The 15,376-nt window shown below is 45.2% G+C and overlaps 2 protein-coding genes, 1 long non-coding RNA gene and 2 other non-coding genes across 6 annotated transcripts; 1 reads left to right on the top strand and 4 right to left on the bottom strand.

Annotated features, from left to right (window-relative positions):
* Positions 1-983: 983 nt before the first annotated feature.
* Positions 984-6,675, bottom strand: rps4x (ribosomal protein S4 X-linked). Its single transcript, XM_084466681.1, has 7 exons — positions 6,632-6,675; positions 6,035-6,112; positions 5,301-5,481; positions 3,240-3,337; positions 2,805-2,976; positions 2,298-2,455; positions 984-1,135 (listed from the first exon to the last, which is right to left on the bottom strand). Exons 1-7 carry the CDS (start codon positions 6,632-6,634, stop codon positions 1,034-1,036), a joined length of 792 nt encoding a protein of 263 aa, XP_084322807.1. The 5' UTR covers positions 6,635-6,675; the 3' UTR covers positions 984-1,033.
* LOC311342696 (small nucleolar RNA SNORD61) lies at positions 1,519-1,588 on the bottom strand. Its single transcript, XR_014633437.1, has one exon. It is a non-coding gene; the product is annotated as a small nucleolar RNA SNORD61 (small nucleolar RNA).
* Positions 4,476-4,552, bottom strand: LOC311342695 (small nucleolar RNA SNORD61). The gene has a single exon (XR_014633436.1). It is a non-coding gene; the product is annotated as a small nucleolar RNA SNORD61 (small nucleolar RNA).
* A 497-nt stretch (positions 6,676-7,172) lies between the features above and the next one.
* On the top strand, positions 7,173-9,608 carry LOC311342491. Of its 2 annotated transcripts, XR_014633403.1 has the most exons (4): positions 7,173-7,385; positions 8,797-9,054; positions 9,158-9,229; positions 9,488-9,608. It is a non-coding gene; the product is annotated as an uncharacterized lncRNA (long non-coding RNA). The 2 variants fall into 2 exon arrangements; XR_014633404.1 differs by having other exon boundaries at positions 9,158-9,602.
* Positions 9,609-12,672: 3,064 nt separating this feature from the next.
* Positions 12,673-14,898, bottom strand: cited1 (Cbp/p300-interacting transactivator, with Glu/Asp-rich carboxy-terminal domain, 1; the record flags this gene model as incomplete). The annotated part of the gene is made up of 1 exon (XM_084466307.1): positions 12,673-14,898. One exon carries the CDS (start codon positions 14,896-14,898, stop codon positions 14,209-14,211), a length of 690 nt encoding a protein of 229 aa, XP_084322433.1. The 3' UTR covers positions 12,673-14,208.
* Between the last annotated feature and the right edge of the window lie 478 nt (positions 14,899-15,376).

Raw genomic sequence — 15,376 nt, forward strand, 5'->3', positions numbered from 1 at the left:
ATCATTTCAGTGAGGCCCGCTCATTCTTTAGAAAGTCAACTGTCCAACAACGATTAGCGCTTCGGTTTAATCTGAGCTTAACTACATTGGAGCATTTGATGACATTAAAGTTAGTCTTTTGACAAATTAATTTTGCAATAAAAGCGCAACCAAATCACATTATAATTTTAGTTACTGTGGCAAGCGGGGGTAACTCACCATACCTGTAGAAGATACTTTACAGTGCACTTGTTTATTTGGGTTGAGAAACCAACCTCAAACCTCTTCAAGGAGGCTGTGAGTGTTTCACAGCACCACTTATTAAAGGTGCCATGCCATGCCACCAGGTGTGGTGTGATTAGCCGTTACAAGCAGTTTTGAAATCTGCTCCATATGACATCATACGGGGCAGGAAGTGAGCATGTCCACCTAGGTGTGTGCTGGATAGATCAGTCTATCAGCCTACCCAGTGGGACTGTCGCAAACGTTGCTCATCTGTCACACATCTAGGTGGACACACAGCTGTGATGTGTTAGGGGGCTGATTTCCAAAACAGCTAATCACACCACACCTGGTGGCATGGCACCTTTAACTACATTTGCTTTGGGTCCAACCAAAGCCTTTGTAGAGAATAGGTCACGCTTAAGATAATTTAACCTCTATTACAGTTCCACAAATTCAATTAATCCTTTCACTTTGTAGTGAACTAAAAACCACCCAGTAGGTACAGATTACATCTTGGGCCTGTAGTAACTTTAGATTAGAATAGGCAAACACTAATCATGTTGTTCACTCTTCCAAGCATGTACCGGCAATGTAATAATCCAATTTCAACGCAATGTCAAGTCGTCCTTCCCCATGACCCTGAATACTTTCCGATTGTATTCCATTTCCCAGACATTTTAATAAGAGGCCTTCAAAAAAAATCCCTCCACCATCAAATTCTGACACGGTCAGTTAGAGCACAGTGACACAACAAACAAAAGCAGACAAAGCAGTCAAGGTGTTTTTCGTAAATAACTTTTATTCAAAACCAGCTTTTTTGGAGACTAGTTTAACCGCTGGTCGCCTTGGCAGCAATTCTCTTGTCCCTCTCCTCGGCGATGGTCAGGCGGATACCCTTTCCTCTGGGCAGGGACACCCATGGCTTGTTGCCCTGGTAACGAACGAGGGAGGGGTGACGATTAACAGGTGTGGCACAACAGGCATTTTAATGCAAACTATGGGCCAGCGACATGACATACTTGGGATAAATCTGAAATAAACTGAGATCCTAGAGTATTGTAAATATTCGGACGGAGCAATTTGGAGATTTCTGAATACATAAGACTTAAAAAGTGCAGCTACTGTAGTAGTTCCAAGAAGGGTTCATCATAAATGCATAAGCATATTGATTCAATATGCAGCCAACTAATCTAGAAGAAGCCTTTCTATTTAATCTATAAAGACCAAGATAGAGTGCACTGTGCTCCTCAAACTGCTTTAATGTCAGTTTATGCTGCAGTTAATGTATTGCAACGTTATAAGGCGATTCCTACTGAGCTCAGAACTTCTTAGAGGAATTGGTGAATAGTTTCATCACTTGTCAAAACCAACTTTTCATCATTGCTCCGAAATAAACATTAAAGATCCCATGACATGCCACCAGGTGTGGTGTGATTAGCCGTTACAAGCCGTTTTGGAAATCTGCCCCTTATGACATCATAAGGGGCCGAAAGTGAGCGTGTCCACCTAGATCTGTGCTGGATAGATCAGTCTACCAGCCCACCCAGTGGGACTGTCGCAAACGTTGCTCATCCATCTGTCACACATCTAGGCAGACACGCACACCTGTGATGTCTTAGGGGCTGATTTCCCAAACGGCTTGTTACAGCTAATCACACTACACCTCATGGCATGACATGGCACCTTTAAGAATTGCAAAGAAAGTCTAAATGGATCACTTGACACTCAACGCCCTGTTAAAATCACCCATAAGCTTTAAATGACTGCTTAAAGGACCTCTATTCTACCCACGGGTGTGAGGTTGAGTCATTATAACAAGTCATTTTAAAATCAAATTAAGTTGTGATGTAACAAACGGCAAGGTCACCCAGATGTATGGTACACCCCCCAGCCTGCCAGTTGGTACAGTCCACTGTGTGCGCGGATCTACACATCATATAGGTTGGACACTCACACCTAACTATCGTGGCAGTTAAACTAGAAGCCCCTTTAAGCAACACATGCAGTGTGATGAAGGTTTTGAGCTAAATTGACATTTTTAGTTTGGTATATTTCCACAAAGAGAGTCTTAGATGAATGGTCTTTGTTCTCACCTTGCCAATAACGAAGATATTGGACAGCCTGGTGGCGAAGATGTTGCCGCTGGTGTCCTTGACGTGCACCACGTCGAAGGAGCCGGGGTGGCGCTCCCGGTTGGTGATGACGCCGATACGACCCAAATTGGCACCGCCAGTCACCATGCACATGTTGCCTGGAGATGGAAGAGGAGGAATATGAACCACATTCGCCATGACAGTGGCTTTGGATAAAAGCATCTGCTAAATAAAATAATTGTTACGAGGTAGTAGTATTTTGTCATGTGTTCAAAGAACCTTCTAACCCTCATAACTCTAAAAAAAACATTTAGTGAGTGAATAAGCCAAGAGGAATAAAGTGTCAAAAAGTAAGATCATTATCAGAGCATCTGTAAGCCTAGCCCATTGACCCGACAACAGGCTTCATGTTGCTCTCAACCTTTAACTGTTAAAACCTGCCCCAATCCACGTGAAAAGAAAAGCGTGCACAAACTGCAGCGAGTCCCACGCTGCAGGCGTACGTACCGGTGTCAAACTTGATGAACTCGGTGATCTTGCCGGACTCCAGGTCGATGCGCACGGTGTCGTGCACCTTGATGAGGGGGTCTGGGTAGCGGATGGTGCGGGCATCATGGGTCACCAGGTGGGGGATTCCCTTGGTGCCGATGATAATCTTCTTGATCTTGCACAGCTTGTACTGTAGAGGAAGAGGAGGGAGACCTTAAGATCTAAAGAATGTGTATGCACAATGCAAGCCCAGCTATAAGCTTCAAAGGATATTTGCATCAGAAAACTGCATTCTAAAATTAGATATTTTCCACAAAGTAGGGTTCAAGAATGCATGATGGAGTTCTAGAACTCTGGTGCATTCTAGGACTATTCTCCATGAAACAACAATGATTCTGAAGACCAACGCAATATTTCTGATTAGAAAATTGAAAATTTTAAATGACTGTTTACCTTGGCCTCCTCAACAGTGATGCGATGGATGGCGAAACGTCCCTTGACATCGTAGATGAGACGGAAGTGCTCTCCTGTCTTCTCGATGCTAATCACATCTGGAGGAGAAACAGACACACATCAGCATCCAGACCCCAGTCATCACACAACCCACAGCCAAGACCTTTCTGTATAATAATACACGCAATGCATGTGATTAACCCTTCCATCTACAAACCTCTGATTCTAGTTTATTTAGCATGCATTCGTGTTGAATACACATGTCCAAACAGACCTATGCTGTGCATCACTGAGAGACCTCCACATTATGCTGGGGATGTCCCTCTAACTTCACCAGCCAGAGGATCAAGAAATCAAGCCCAATCTCTAAATATTCAGATTAAGCATTTGTTGCACACAACCTTTCCCTGGGGTAATGCAAGACTTCACCAGAATCTAAAACACCATTTCACGCAGGGGTGCTTTTAGAAGGAGCAATTAACATTGTTGTCTTCCCTCAGTGCAGTAGTAACAGGAGGGTGGAATAATAGGTTTTCCTCGTCAGTGCAGTAGTAACAAGCCAGTGAAATGATGTCCAAAACAGTCTAATCCATTAAACTGGGGCAGTTGACGTTGGCCCATCTGTTGTATAAACAGCAAGAAAACCAGCATTACCCTGTGTATTACCACCACTTTTAAAAAAAAAAAGTAACAGTGGTACATCATCCAGCAGTGGCCTGAAATTTACCCCAACTGATTAATAAAACAAATGTTGCTAGGAGACGCGGACAAGAATGTTTCCTCTCAAACCAGACTAGGATTATTGTTCATTTAATGATCCAATTAGCTGAAAACACTAGTAAGCTTTGAGGGGTGCACATCCAATACATACGGCCAATACAATATTCTTGAGATAAATGGGTGAATGTACATAAAAGACTTCAAGAAAACGGATTGTTACCCTGACATAGGACCATGAGAAATTCAAGACTAGATAAAGTAGAAGCATGGGGACGGCAGTAGCTCAGGAGGTTGAGCGGGTTGGCTGGGAAAAGGTTGCTGAACGGGTGAATGTTAGTCAACACTAAAGCGCTTTGGATAAAAAATGTAATATAAATGATTATTTACCATTGGAAGGTCAATAAAGGTTTAAAATGGACCAATCTCTCCTGACACACAGATGACATTCACTGGCTGGGTTTTAACAACCATGGTGAGCCACTGGTGGAGCATGTAGGGAAATGTAGTACTACCAAAGAGCTCAGAACTTCTTAGAGGACATTGTTATGGTTTCAGTTCAGTGCTGATCAAGTAATGTATAAGGTCATCATTGCTCTTTTTCTGCCGTGTTTAAAGTGAAAGTTGGTAGAACCAAGGTCTCATATGCACAACAAAGCATGCAACAGGATCACATTGTAGTTCCCGACACATTAGTGAGGGTCCCTTTAAATACGATGTGCAAAACCAGGTTCTGAGCCCATCTTTCATATACCAACCATTAGGTCTGTTAGGACACATGGGATAAGTAGAATCATCTCATACAAGCCAGCTTCTATCTCAAAACAAAGTTATTGTTTTAAGTTATTTTCTTCCTTTTCTTTTCTTAAGTTATTTTGGACAGCTCTTTTTGTTAGCATCCATGTGAAATTGCTGGCATTTAGGTCAGATGTTGAAACATCTATACAAGAAACCAACCTATTTTGAATACATTTTACCGAAACAAGAGGGCCATATGAATGCTGGCAACTCAAAGAATAAGAGGCATCCATAGCCAGCCGTTGAGCAGTACCGAAAAGCTCCTACATTAACTCCTTTAGTTAATGCTGTCGGGGACTAGAATAAAACCTCATTTTCAAAATAAAGCTAATACCAATTTGAACGGTATGCTGCATTTTATTCCGAACCGTTGACAAACTCCTGAGAAAACACTTCATAACCAGATAATCAGAACACCACATCCACACATGTACGCACCATCACTAACTCCCCTCATCAAACCCATGTGGGAAAATTCATGGTGGGGTACATACACCTAACCCCATTAACACCCCTCTAGCCGGTAACCACGGTGCAGGGACTCACCCATGAACCCGGTGGGGTAGGTGATGTCGGTGCGGACCTTGCCGTCGATCTTGATGAACCTCTGCATGCAGATCTTCTTGACCTCATCTCCGGTAAGGGCGTACTTCAGCCTGTTCCTAAGGAAGATGATGAGGGGTAGGCACTCCCTAAGCTTGTGGGGACCGGTGGAAGGACGAGGAGCCTGGGGAGGGAGGAAGAGAGTCAGCCTACTGGACACTGGAGTTATGAAACACATCAAGTCTTGATGGGAGACCAGGCTAACTAGTTGAACATCAACAATCAGATTGCTACAGTTCTATGGGAAAAAGTTTGAGTTAAAACGAATGAATCGCTTTTTCATTCATTCACTTGGAAATGTTCACACCTTGTTCAAAGAATAGCTATGCCATGTTTTGGTCCAAGAGTGGGCACTACTCCATTTAGAATGGGTGTTGAAATCTACCTTACAGAAGACATGTCTACCATAAGTAAGGATAACCCAAAACATTTACATGAGATTTTGCATGTCTCAATGTTTATTATAAGGACTGCAAGTATGAACCAGGTACATACAATTTAAGTGTCAATTAATTAAGAGAACTGCATGCCATCTTAGACACATGGCCTGGTGTGACCTAGCTTGTATGGACGACTAAACTGAAACCAAGCCCGAAGACCTCACCAGGGGCTTACCAAGACATGACAAGCCACCACCAGGGTAACCCAGAACATATAGGTAGTAAATAAAGACTTACGAACACTCCGGTGAGCTTGTCCAGCATCCAATGCTTGGGCGCCGCGACGCGCTTCAAGTGCTTCTTCGGTCCTCGTGCCTAGAAGGAGAGCAGGTTTAAAAACACACCGTTAATATAGCACACATGGACACATAGCACGTTTATTTTATACGCACGACAGCGAAGGAGTATTGCGGGTTAGCCGCTAATGCTAATGGCCATACATTCAGATGAGTGGGAGCCGAGCCGTGTTTCGGCCTAACATTGAGTTTGTATTTTGCAACATATAAAGCAAATACCGACTTGTTTCTCAACACAACACCTTATGAGACAACAATAACGCGTACGAATTGATAAAAGCAAGAGACAACAGCGGAAGTGCATAATACAATATACCGAATGCTAACGACTAGCATTGATACGAACGATAGCCGCACTGAGGTTCACAGTCCCATTACTTTAACAACGAAATAAATTTGGTAAATCGGCAATTTTGCCATTATCCATCTTATACATAGGGACTTTATATGTTATAACGTTAAAATGCGTGATATTTGGACGACAGAATGTGATGTTTAAAGATGAGTTCGGAGGGGAATCATGAGAGTAAACGCTCACCATGTTGGAGTCTGCGGGGGAAAGGACCTCCTTACTTCCGGCCCCGGGTGATAAACGCGCGTACGGCAAACCGGGAGGGACAGAAAAAAAATCAATAGCATAGATGAATCAATCAATAACATAGATTATATATTATTTGGTCTTACTGATCATTTGAGTCATTCATTTTATCATAATATTTCGTTTATTGTAAATATTTGCTTGTTACAATACAGTATATCTTATCAAGTTAAACGTTAACGAGGTTTTTAGACACTTGGCCATCATAGCCTAGCCAAGTAAGTAAATGCATCCACAGAGACGTTTTAAAGTAAGTTATTATTGCAATTGGATATGCATCGCTCATTTCTATTCCTAATTAATAGAAAATCTCCTCAGCGGAAAACAATGTGTATCAAGAATAAGAGGGATCCTTAAAAAATAGAATTGTGTCTTTCGTCTGGTACTTCAGATTTCCTCTGGAGGGCAGCAAACTAAAACACCAATTACACACACAAAAACACAACAGAAGAAGAAGACGATGATAAACTTTAGCAACAACAACAACATGAAGATAAACGAAAAAACTCCACAGACATCCTCCGATGTTTGCCGTGCATGTTGCGACTCTTTTAACTTCGACAAGAAGAACAAACATAACCTGTTGCCGTGCAGGACCGGGAGCGCTAACTCCTGGGAAAAGCCGGACTACACGCAGGCTTTAGAGGCGATAACGGGAGCACGGCTGTCACCGAGCGATGGCTTCCACAAAGCGGTGTGTACAAGATGCCGTTCAATGTTGAGTAAATACCATAAGAACGTGTGCGGGATGGGCAGGATCACTGCTTTTATCCGGGAGAGAGCAGCAGGGCTGTCGGACCCCATGTCATCTCCATTTATCACTTATCCAAGTGATAAAAGTGATTAAAGTTATCCAAGTGCGTCTCTTCTGGCTATTTAGAATACAAATAACAGTGTTTGTTATTGTGCTTTGTATTGCTCTAATGTTGTGATTAAGGAGTTTTTTTTGTGTGTTGATTGCTATGTTTACTTGTACCCTCAAATCTCCACCCTGGTTACCAAATGCCTTTGTGGGATGAATACTGGTACATGTTTAGTCGCTGGGCAACAGACGAAGGGATGGCTTCTTCACTGCTTCAGGGTTGGCTGCACGGAAGTTTGATTGAATTGGTGATCCTCCCGTGTGTCCCGAAGTTGCCTGATGTGTGTCCTTGTGTTGACATGAAGTCATGGTGTGAGTTGAATGGTGCTGGATCCGGTGAATGGCGCAGTCCTGCTGGTTGCTGTCTCTCTAGAGTCTACAGGGATGGATGAGGACGGAAGCGACAAGCTCAGCCTCCCCTCTGCCTCCCCGCTGACTCCCCTCAGCCTCCCCTCTGACTCCCCTCAGCCTCCCCGCTGACTCCCCGCTGACTCCCCGCTGACTCCCCTCAGCCTCCCCGCTGACTCCCCTCTGATTCTGATACGTTGAAAGGTCTTTCTTTGATGTCAAACAACTCCAAACTTACAGTCGGAATCGGACTGACCAAGGACGACTTTTATCCCTGGCAATCATCTTTATTGCGACGAGGAGACTTTCAAAACTAAATTTAAATATAGTGGACTTCTAAAATAAAGTCCTTTGACATCTTTGGCCAAAAGAACGGATGTAATTTACAAGTAAAGGTAGCTCCATGCAGTATATATATTCAGTGTTGAATGAGTATGAATAGTAGAAGTGCTGTAACACCCACCGGTAGAGCCGGCATTTCACACATGCCGACTTCTACTGGCTTCTACTTCACTGGGGGAAAATTTGGCAAGCAACAACTTTCGCCGTATGAAATGTGGAAATTGGAAATGTGATGCCATTAATGGAGGAAAGGAGGAGGAGATGCCTTCTGCCGGGAGTTCATCCTCTGACCATCACCACAACTGTGCCAAACCACCACGTATGAGTTACAGCAGTATAGTTTATGTAGTGTCGTGCCGTTTGTTTATTGTGTTACATTTCAACATTCAAGCAATTTTCAGTCAGTAGCTTCATTATAACTTAAATACATGTATTGTTTTTAAATATTTATGAGGTTTTAATTTTTTTAATGGCATAGCCTCGTCAATATAACATTTAATCTGTCTGTGTGATACTCAACCATGTCTGTTTACGTCTGTGGTTTTTCTTCCAGGCTCAGCAGAAGATGCAGCCGGCAGAATTCAAGAGCTGGAATCAAGCATCAAGAGTTGGATCATCCACTCCTTGGCCACAGATGGAGAAAATGCGTCCCCTTTCACACAAGTTTTTCCTAACGAGGAGGTTCTCAAATTGTTCTGGGAGTCACTTTCTCCTGCAGATCCACTAGCTCGTATCGGACAGAAGCAAAGCTCTTTATTATGCTGGGTCGCCGTGTTTTTTGAACACGCTATCCTTGGTGCTGACACCGCTGGTAAAGACGAGAGAATAAAAAGGCTGGGGGGGGGGGGAAAGCTATAATCTTTTTTAGGGGGATTTTTTGGCCTTAACCAGCTGACCTCCATTTCGCTCCACAGAGGGTGACTAGAGACGGAGAGCTCGGGTTCTGCACATGGAGAAGAACTGGAACCGCTCACGGAGAAACAAGGGTGCGTGGGCCTTATAGTACCATCTGTTGAAGAACAACAGTGTTCGGGGATCAAACCCAGAACGATCACCTGTAAGGTCCTGGGTGCAATCCCCTATGTCTGCAACCTAACCATCACACCCTGACCCCTACCGTGCTTATAATGTGCATCTGAACATAACCCAATAGGGACACTACTTTTACAACATTACACGTGATGTTGAGAAAACAAAAAAGTGGAGTTCTAAGATAATGAATTGAATGTGTTTACTTGGTGTAGTGACATGTGACACGTGTGTGTGTGCGCGTTGTGGAGCGGCGGGGCCTGGGTGAAGGTGACCGTTAAGGATGAAGGCGAGGAAGAAGACCTCCCCTGGGCTGGGGGCCGACGAGAGGAGAACCGAAAGCCCCCAGTTAGCTCTGCCGCTGCTGGCCCGCTATCCTACGCTAGCGCTCCCTCGGAAACGCCCTCTCCTCAGAAGGATGTAAAGGAAGAGGAGACAGACAGAGACGACCGGGAAGGATGAGGAAACGCTTGTCGCTGGCGGGACTCTGTCGCCCCCTAGTGCTCTGTGTGTGAACTGCATGTAGAGGTGGCGCAGGGACACGGAGAGGAGGAAGTTGAATTCCAGTCGCGGTGTCCTTCGTCCCGTCTCCACGGTAACAAGGATTGTACGACGGCTCCGACATCAGCCCGTTCCTGCCGCGACGGGAGAATAGCGTCGGAGTAGGGTTACCATCCTTCTGGATCACAATTTTCCCAGAGAACAGAACCTCAGACTGCTCAACAAATCGATTGACTTTTCTTTGTACACACACGACTGGAAATGCTGGCTGTCAATCATCTCAGACGCATTCTCTGATATGACATGTTCGCCGTCCATCACCTCTAGGCAAGGCAAGGCAACTTTATTTATATAGCACTTTTCATACACGAGGCACACTCAAGGTACAGACTCCAGAACCAAATGCAGTGGTATTGGCTGATTGTTAAGTGGATATGTCAACTGTCAACCGTTTGGCAAAAACTCTCGACTGAACAGCAATTTAACACAATAATGATGCTGTCACTCAATATGAGGGTCTAACTGTCGGAAATCTGTTAAATGGACATGGGGATTTGGGACCAAACTTGTCAGAACTCAAAGACACACACACACACACACACACACACACACACACACACACACACACACACACACACACACACACACACACACACACACACACACACACACACACACACACACACACACACACACACACACACACACACACACACACACTCTCTCTCTCTCTCTCTCTCTCTCTCTCTCTAAAGCTGTGAACACAAATCTATTAACAAGTTCTGAAGTCAGAAATAACGTTGATAACAATGTTTACCACATTGATAGCGTTCAGATCGACATGGTCGTTCCAATGTAACGTCTTATTGATTTATTTTGTCTGCGCAGAGTTGTGCTATGCAGAAAAGGCCACTAGGTGGCAGTATTTGAGAAAGTGGGAGAGCAACGCTCTGTTTCCAAGTAAACAATTCATTTAATTGGCATACCAATTTGTGTTTTTTGATAACGCTTGTTTACCACATTGTAATCGGATTGTATACTGTTATGTATATGGGTTTAATATTAAAAAGTCTCACTCAAATTACTTTGTCATAAACATTTTTATGTTTCCCCAATCTCGGAGATGAGTAACAAAAATACAGTTGTTCAATAATGTTCATTTACATATTCATGAGCATGTACAAGTGAGAGCAGTCGAACAAAAAGTGCTTCTTTTTTTTAAACAAGTAATCATCTTTGAATAATCACGTCATCATTGGTAAACCAACTAAAAAGGAAAAGGTTCATCTGAATGGAAAATGGAAAACAAACAGTCCAGATAAAAATGCAGAGTCTCAGACGAGAGGAATCAAACGCATTTCCGTTAGCGGATCGTAAAATAAATTTGTGTTAAAAATAATCAACTACTGCTGTGTTTCTGTGACCCCCAGATGGCGAGTTGAATTCCTTAGACAGTCAATAAGTCAAAACAGGTCCTAAATCTATTACATTTTGCGCAACGCTTTGTATGGCACTAGAACCATCCTTGGCTGAAACATTTCCTTGTAGGGCGATGCTGGGCCAGTACAACACTAGATGAGGTCGCTGTTTGTCCATGTTGGACAAGATGAAACCCCCTCGGACTCATATTAAACACAATTTCACGAGGGGAGAACTATTAGGTAAACCTAATAAATAAAACCAATATATCCAGAATGAACGTAATCTCACACGCACACGCGCGCGCGCACACAATCACTGCAGACACGAATGGGAGCCCCAAACGTATGACTTGTTATATTTTAATGGTGCATAACGAGAATAGTTCCAATATCGTTTTTGTTGCCTCCATGGCTTTTTAATTAATCTCGTTGCTCATGTGAAAGAACACGCTGATCCAAAAGGAAATCCAATTAGGATACAAAGAGCCAGAGTCACTGCGCCTTTACGTGTTCACCGTCTCCAAGCGCACGGGGTTTTGAGGCTGTGGGGGGGTGGTAGAGGTCATGCCAGGGTATATAATCTAAATCAAAGCAATGTACACAGAAGCCTTTATATAGCCTTTTTATCGTGGCCTAAAGCCCCAGTGGGCGTTGTATGGTTGCCAGTCATTGTTTGACCCCGCCCGTCTGGCGCGACTAGAGCTATGAAAGAAGGTCAAGTTAATTGAAGCGGGATTTTGAGGAGGAGGGGGGTGGGGGTTACCTTGATTTTTTTAAAGACCTGGCAAGGGGTCCCAGAACGGATTAACCAACTCATGAGGGTCAGCGGAGAGAGGAAATTAAAAGTCGTGGGAGAATTCAAACTATTTGATGGACGCGTGATGAAATTGAGTCGCAGAGTGGCAACAAGGGGCCGGCCCCTCATGTTCACACAGAATGACAAACTAACATACCCTCCGTTTAGTAGGCCTAATGCTAAAATAACAGTTAAAAAAAAAAATAAAATTAGTGGAAATGTCTTTCTCAGAGCGAATTCAACAGTAGATTGTCTGTTTATCTTTGGAACAAGGTTAGGTTAGCTTAAGAAACCCTGACTAAATCAACCCTGTCCTCCGTCAAGCTTTCCTTGAGTGTCACGGCCATTTAAACCTTTTATTAAATAGACAAACAAGAACGATAAGAAAAGGAGAAGATAAAGTTGTGTGTGTGTGCGTGTGTGTGTGTGTGCGAGTGTGTGTGTAAGCTGACCCAACAGTGATGTCTGTCTCTAAATAAATGCATGAGGGCTGGCATGCGCTTTTTTTCTTTCCATGGATGAGTTACCCAACACACACACACACACACACACACACACACACACACACACACACACACACACACACACACACACACACACACACACACACACACACACACACACACACACACACACACAAACTCTGTTTATACTTTTACTCCCAATCCAGATGTTTGTTGAAGCTAACCGTGGCATCGCTGGTTGGTTGCCACGGTGATGCCACGGTGAACGTTGAGACATCCGCAGTGCAAAAACCGTCAGCAGAGATAGAGTGTCTCAAGTGCCGTTGAGCAAGGCAGTGTTGCGATGAGTTCCTGTCTAGTTATGTCATGTGAATATGAAACCGTGAAATCAAATGAGTCTAAACTGCGACGGGAACTGTTGTTATTTCAGTCACAAACAAATCAACAGCTAAATCAACAATCTGAGGGTGGTGCTGTTAGCGTTAGAACGTTGGAGTTAGCCACATGTTGTTGTTGTTTTGTCAGGTTATCCCCCTCATAATAAAACACAAATAAGCCTTTTTTGATAGCCCTCTCTTCTGCTTCATGCAAGCCAATCCAAATATGTTTTCCCTCCATGACCCCGATAAGAAAGCCGATGAAATACATTAGACTGCGGTTGACGCCGCCTCTCCGTTGGTTACACTCTGAAAGGTAGACTCTGTCCCGCTGTGGGGATCTGATTGGTTTAAACACAAAATAGGGAAATGAAAAGTCTGAAGAACAAGGAGAAAATGAGATACAGTTGGTTTGGAGATAACAGCTCCCTAGACAATCGCTGGCTCTGTGGACTTAACTACGCCCCGGGTCCCGTTCCCATGGGAACAAAGACAACCGCCGTCCGCTTTAAAAGAAAAACAGGAAATGGAAATGTTTGTCGTGACTCGTGGTATCGCACACATTCTGCGTTTCCTGTTGTACATTTTCATCATCCGTCGAAAATCATTTCTTTTTTTTTGGTCGTGTTCTACCCGAAATGAAATCCCCGATAGGAGGGGTTAGAAACCAAAGAGTGGAGGAAATGGAAGAAAAAAAACAAGTGCAACAGGTGCTTCTTTGTATTCCACCGAGCGGACCTCACCTCTACTGTCCATCACTCTCTTTTCATTAAGAGCGAGTGAGGGAGTGGTGAGAGAGACAGGAGAGATCCTAAACGCAGCAGTCCTCCGTTCTGGGAACGGTTTTCCCCCGGGGGTCCCGTATCGCTGCGGTCGTCCACGGTTACGCTCCAAACCGTTTTTTTTTCTTCGCTAGCCGTTGCCGTCGTTTCAGCAGAATCCGAGGTACGTAATGGGCGACTGCGACCCAGACGCCCGTCTCAATCGGGGGGCAAAACGAAAATAGAAACCAGCCGACAGACTAAAACTAAATTTCCTTAATGGGTAAGTATACGTGCGCGTAACGGTGGAGAGGACGAGAAAAGAGTCGACGGAAAGCACCCCTCTCCGGAGCCGCGGGTATCCACCGTTTGAGCTCAGAACGCCGTGAACGCAAAAACTAAATATGTGCTCAAATGAACTCCACAACTGTTTTTCGTCTCACTTCCTCCACGTGAGTCAAAGGGCCGGGAACGATAACGTAAAAACAAAACAAAAAAGAAGGCAAGAGAACGCACCGTCTTCTCTTTCTTTTGTCGACGCGAAAAGTGTACTTTTTTCTTTTCCTCCAAACAGTGAGCGTGTGTTCCTGTTCCTCTCTCTCTCTCACTCTTTGGGTCAGCAGCCGGCCGGCACGTCGGCCATGAAGTCGAACTCGTTCTGGCCCAGCCACAGCTCGGGCAGCTCGTTGGCCCTGTCCAGACCCAGCTCCACCACCAGCGACATCAGCACCTCCTCGTCCACCGCCTCAAAGTCGATGCCCCCGCCGCCGCCGCCGGCCGCCGTGCCCGATCCCTGAGGTCCCAGCCCGAAGCCCACCGCCATCCCGCTACCGCCGCCGCCGCCGCCGCCGCCGCCGACCAGCACAGAGGAGGAGGAGGAAGAGGAGGAGGAGGAGGAGTTGGAGGAATTAAGGAGGGAGGTTCCGGCGCCGGGGGGGAACCCCCTCTGGGCGGCGGGTCCCACTCCTCCTCCGACCCCTCCGACGGACCCCACCAGGTTCTGGTAGTGGGAGTTGAGCTTCTGGAGCTGCATGCTGGCGATGAGATGGGGTCCCGTCTGCAGGCTGAAGGAGTGGGGCTTGGAGAGGGGAGTCGCCGGGGAGGAGGTGGAGGAGGAGGAGGAGAGGAGTGGCATCGGGGAGGTGGAGGAGGAAGAGGAGGAGGAGGAGAGGGATGGGGAGAAGGGCACGGCGGCGGTCTTGGAGGAGGGGTAGTGGAGTAAGGAGGTGATCGGCGAGGATGATGAGGAGGAGGAGGAGATGTCCTTCATGACGTGGGCGGGGCCAGGGTACAGCAGTGATGTCATCACCGGAGAGGGGCAATGCCTAGGTGAGAGAGAGAGAGAGAGAGATTTATTGATTTTAAAACTTTGATTTTATTTTGTTACATTTTTAAGAGAGAGAGCGAGAGCGAGAGAGAGAGAGAGAGCGAGAGAGAGAGGAGATGGTACTGTTGTGAGGTCATCAAACGGAATTTGGAAGGAGTACGAAAAGCGAGAGTTCTGAAGGGGGCCGACGGCAGACGCGATGACATCATCGGGGTGAGATCGCAATCAGGACGCGGCAATTCCGAGCGGAGGCCCGGTGAGAGACTAGGCGACGTAATGTAACGCTATCTGCAAGGATCAGATCGATCCAAATATGCAAATCCACTGGTGCAGACCAGACATTATATCATAGACACACGCACGCACGCACACACACACACACCACAGCACACACACACACACACACACACACACACACACACACACACACACACACACACACACACACACACACACA

Source organism: Micromesistius poutassou (genome assembly GCF_964030765.1).
Source record: "Micromesistius poutassou genome assembly, chromosome: 4".
NCBI classification, from domain to species: domain Eukaryota; kingdom Metazoa; phylum Chordata; class Actinopteri; order Gadiformes; family Gadidae; genus Micromesistius; species Micromesistius poutassou.

What these genes read in the sequence shown, in the direction of transcription:
- rps4x (XM_084466681.1), bottom strand. An exon ending in CTACCCCACCGGGTTCATGG is followed by an intron (nt 3,338 to 5,300) that starts GTGAGTCCCTGC and finishes TTTCTCCTCCAG; the next exon opens with ATGTGATTAGCATCGAGAAG. An exon ending in TCACTGTTGAGGAGGCCAAG is followed by an intron (nt 2,977 to 3,239) that starts GTAAACAGTCAT and finishes CTTCCTCTACAG; the next exon opens with TACAAGCTGTGCAAGATCAA.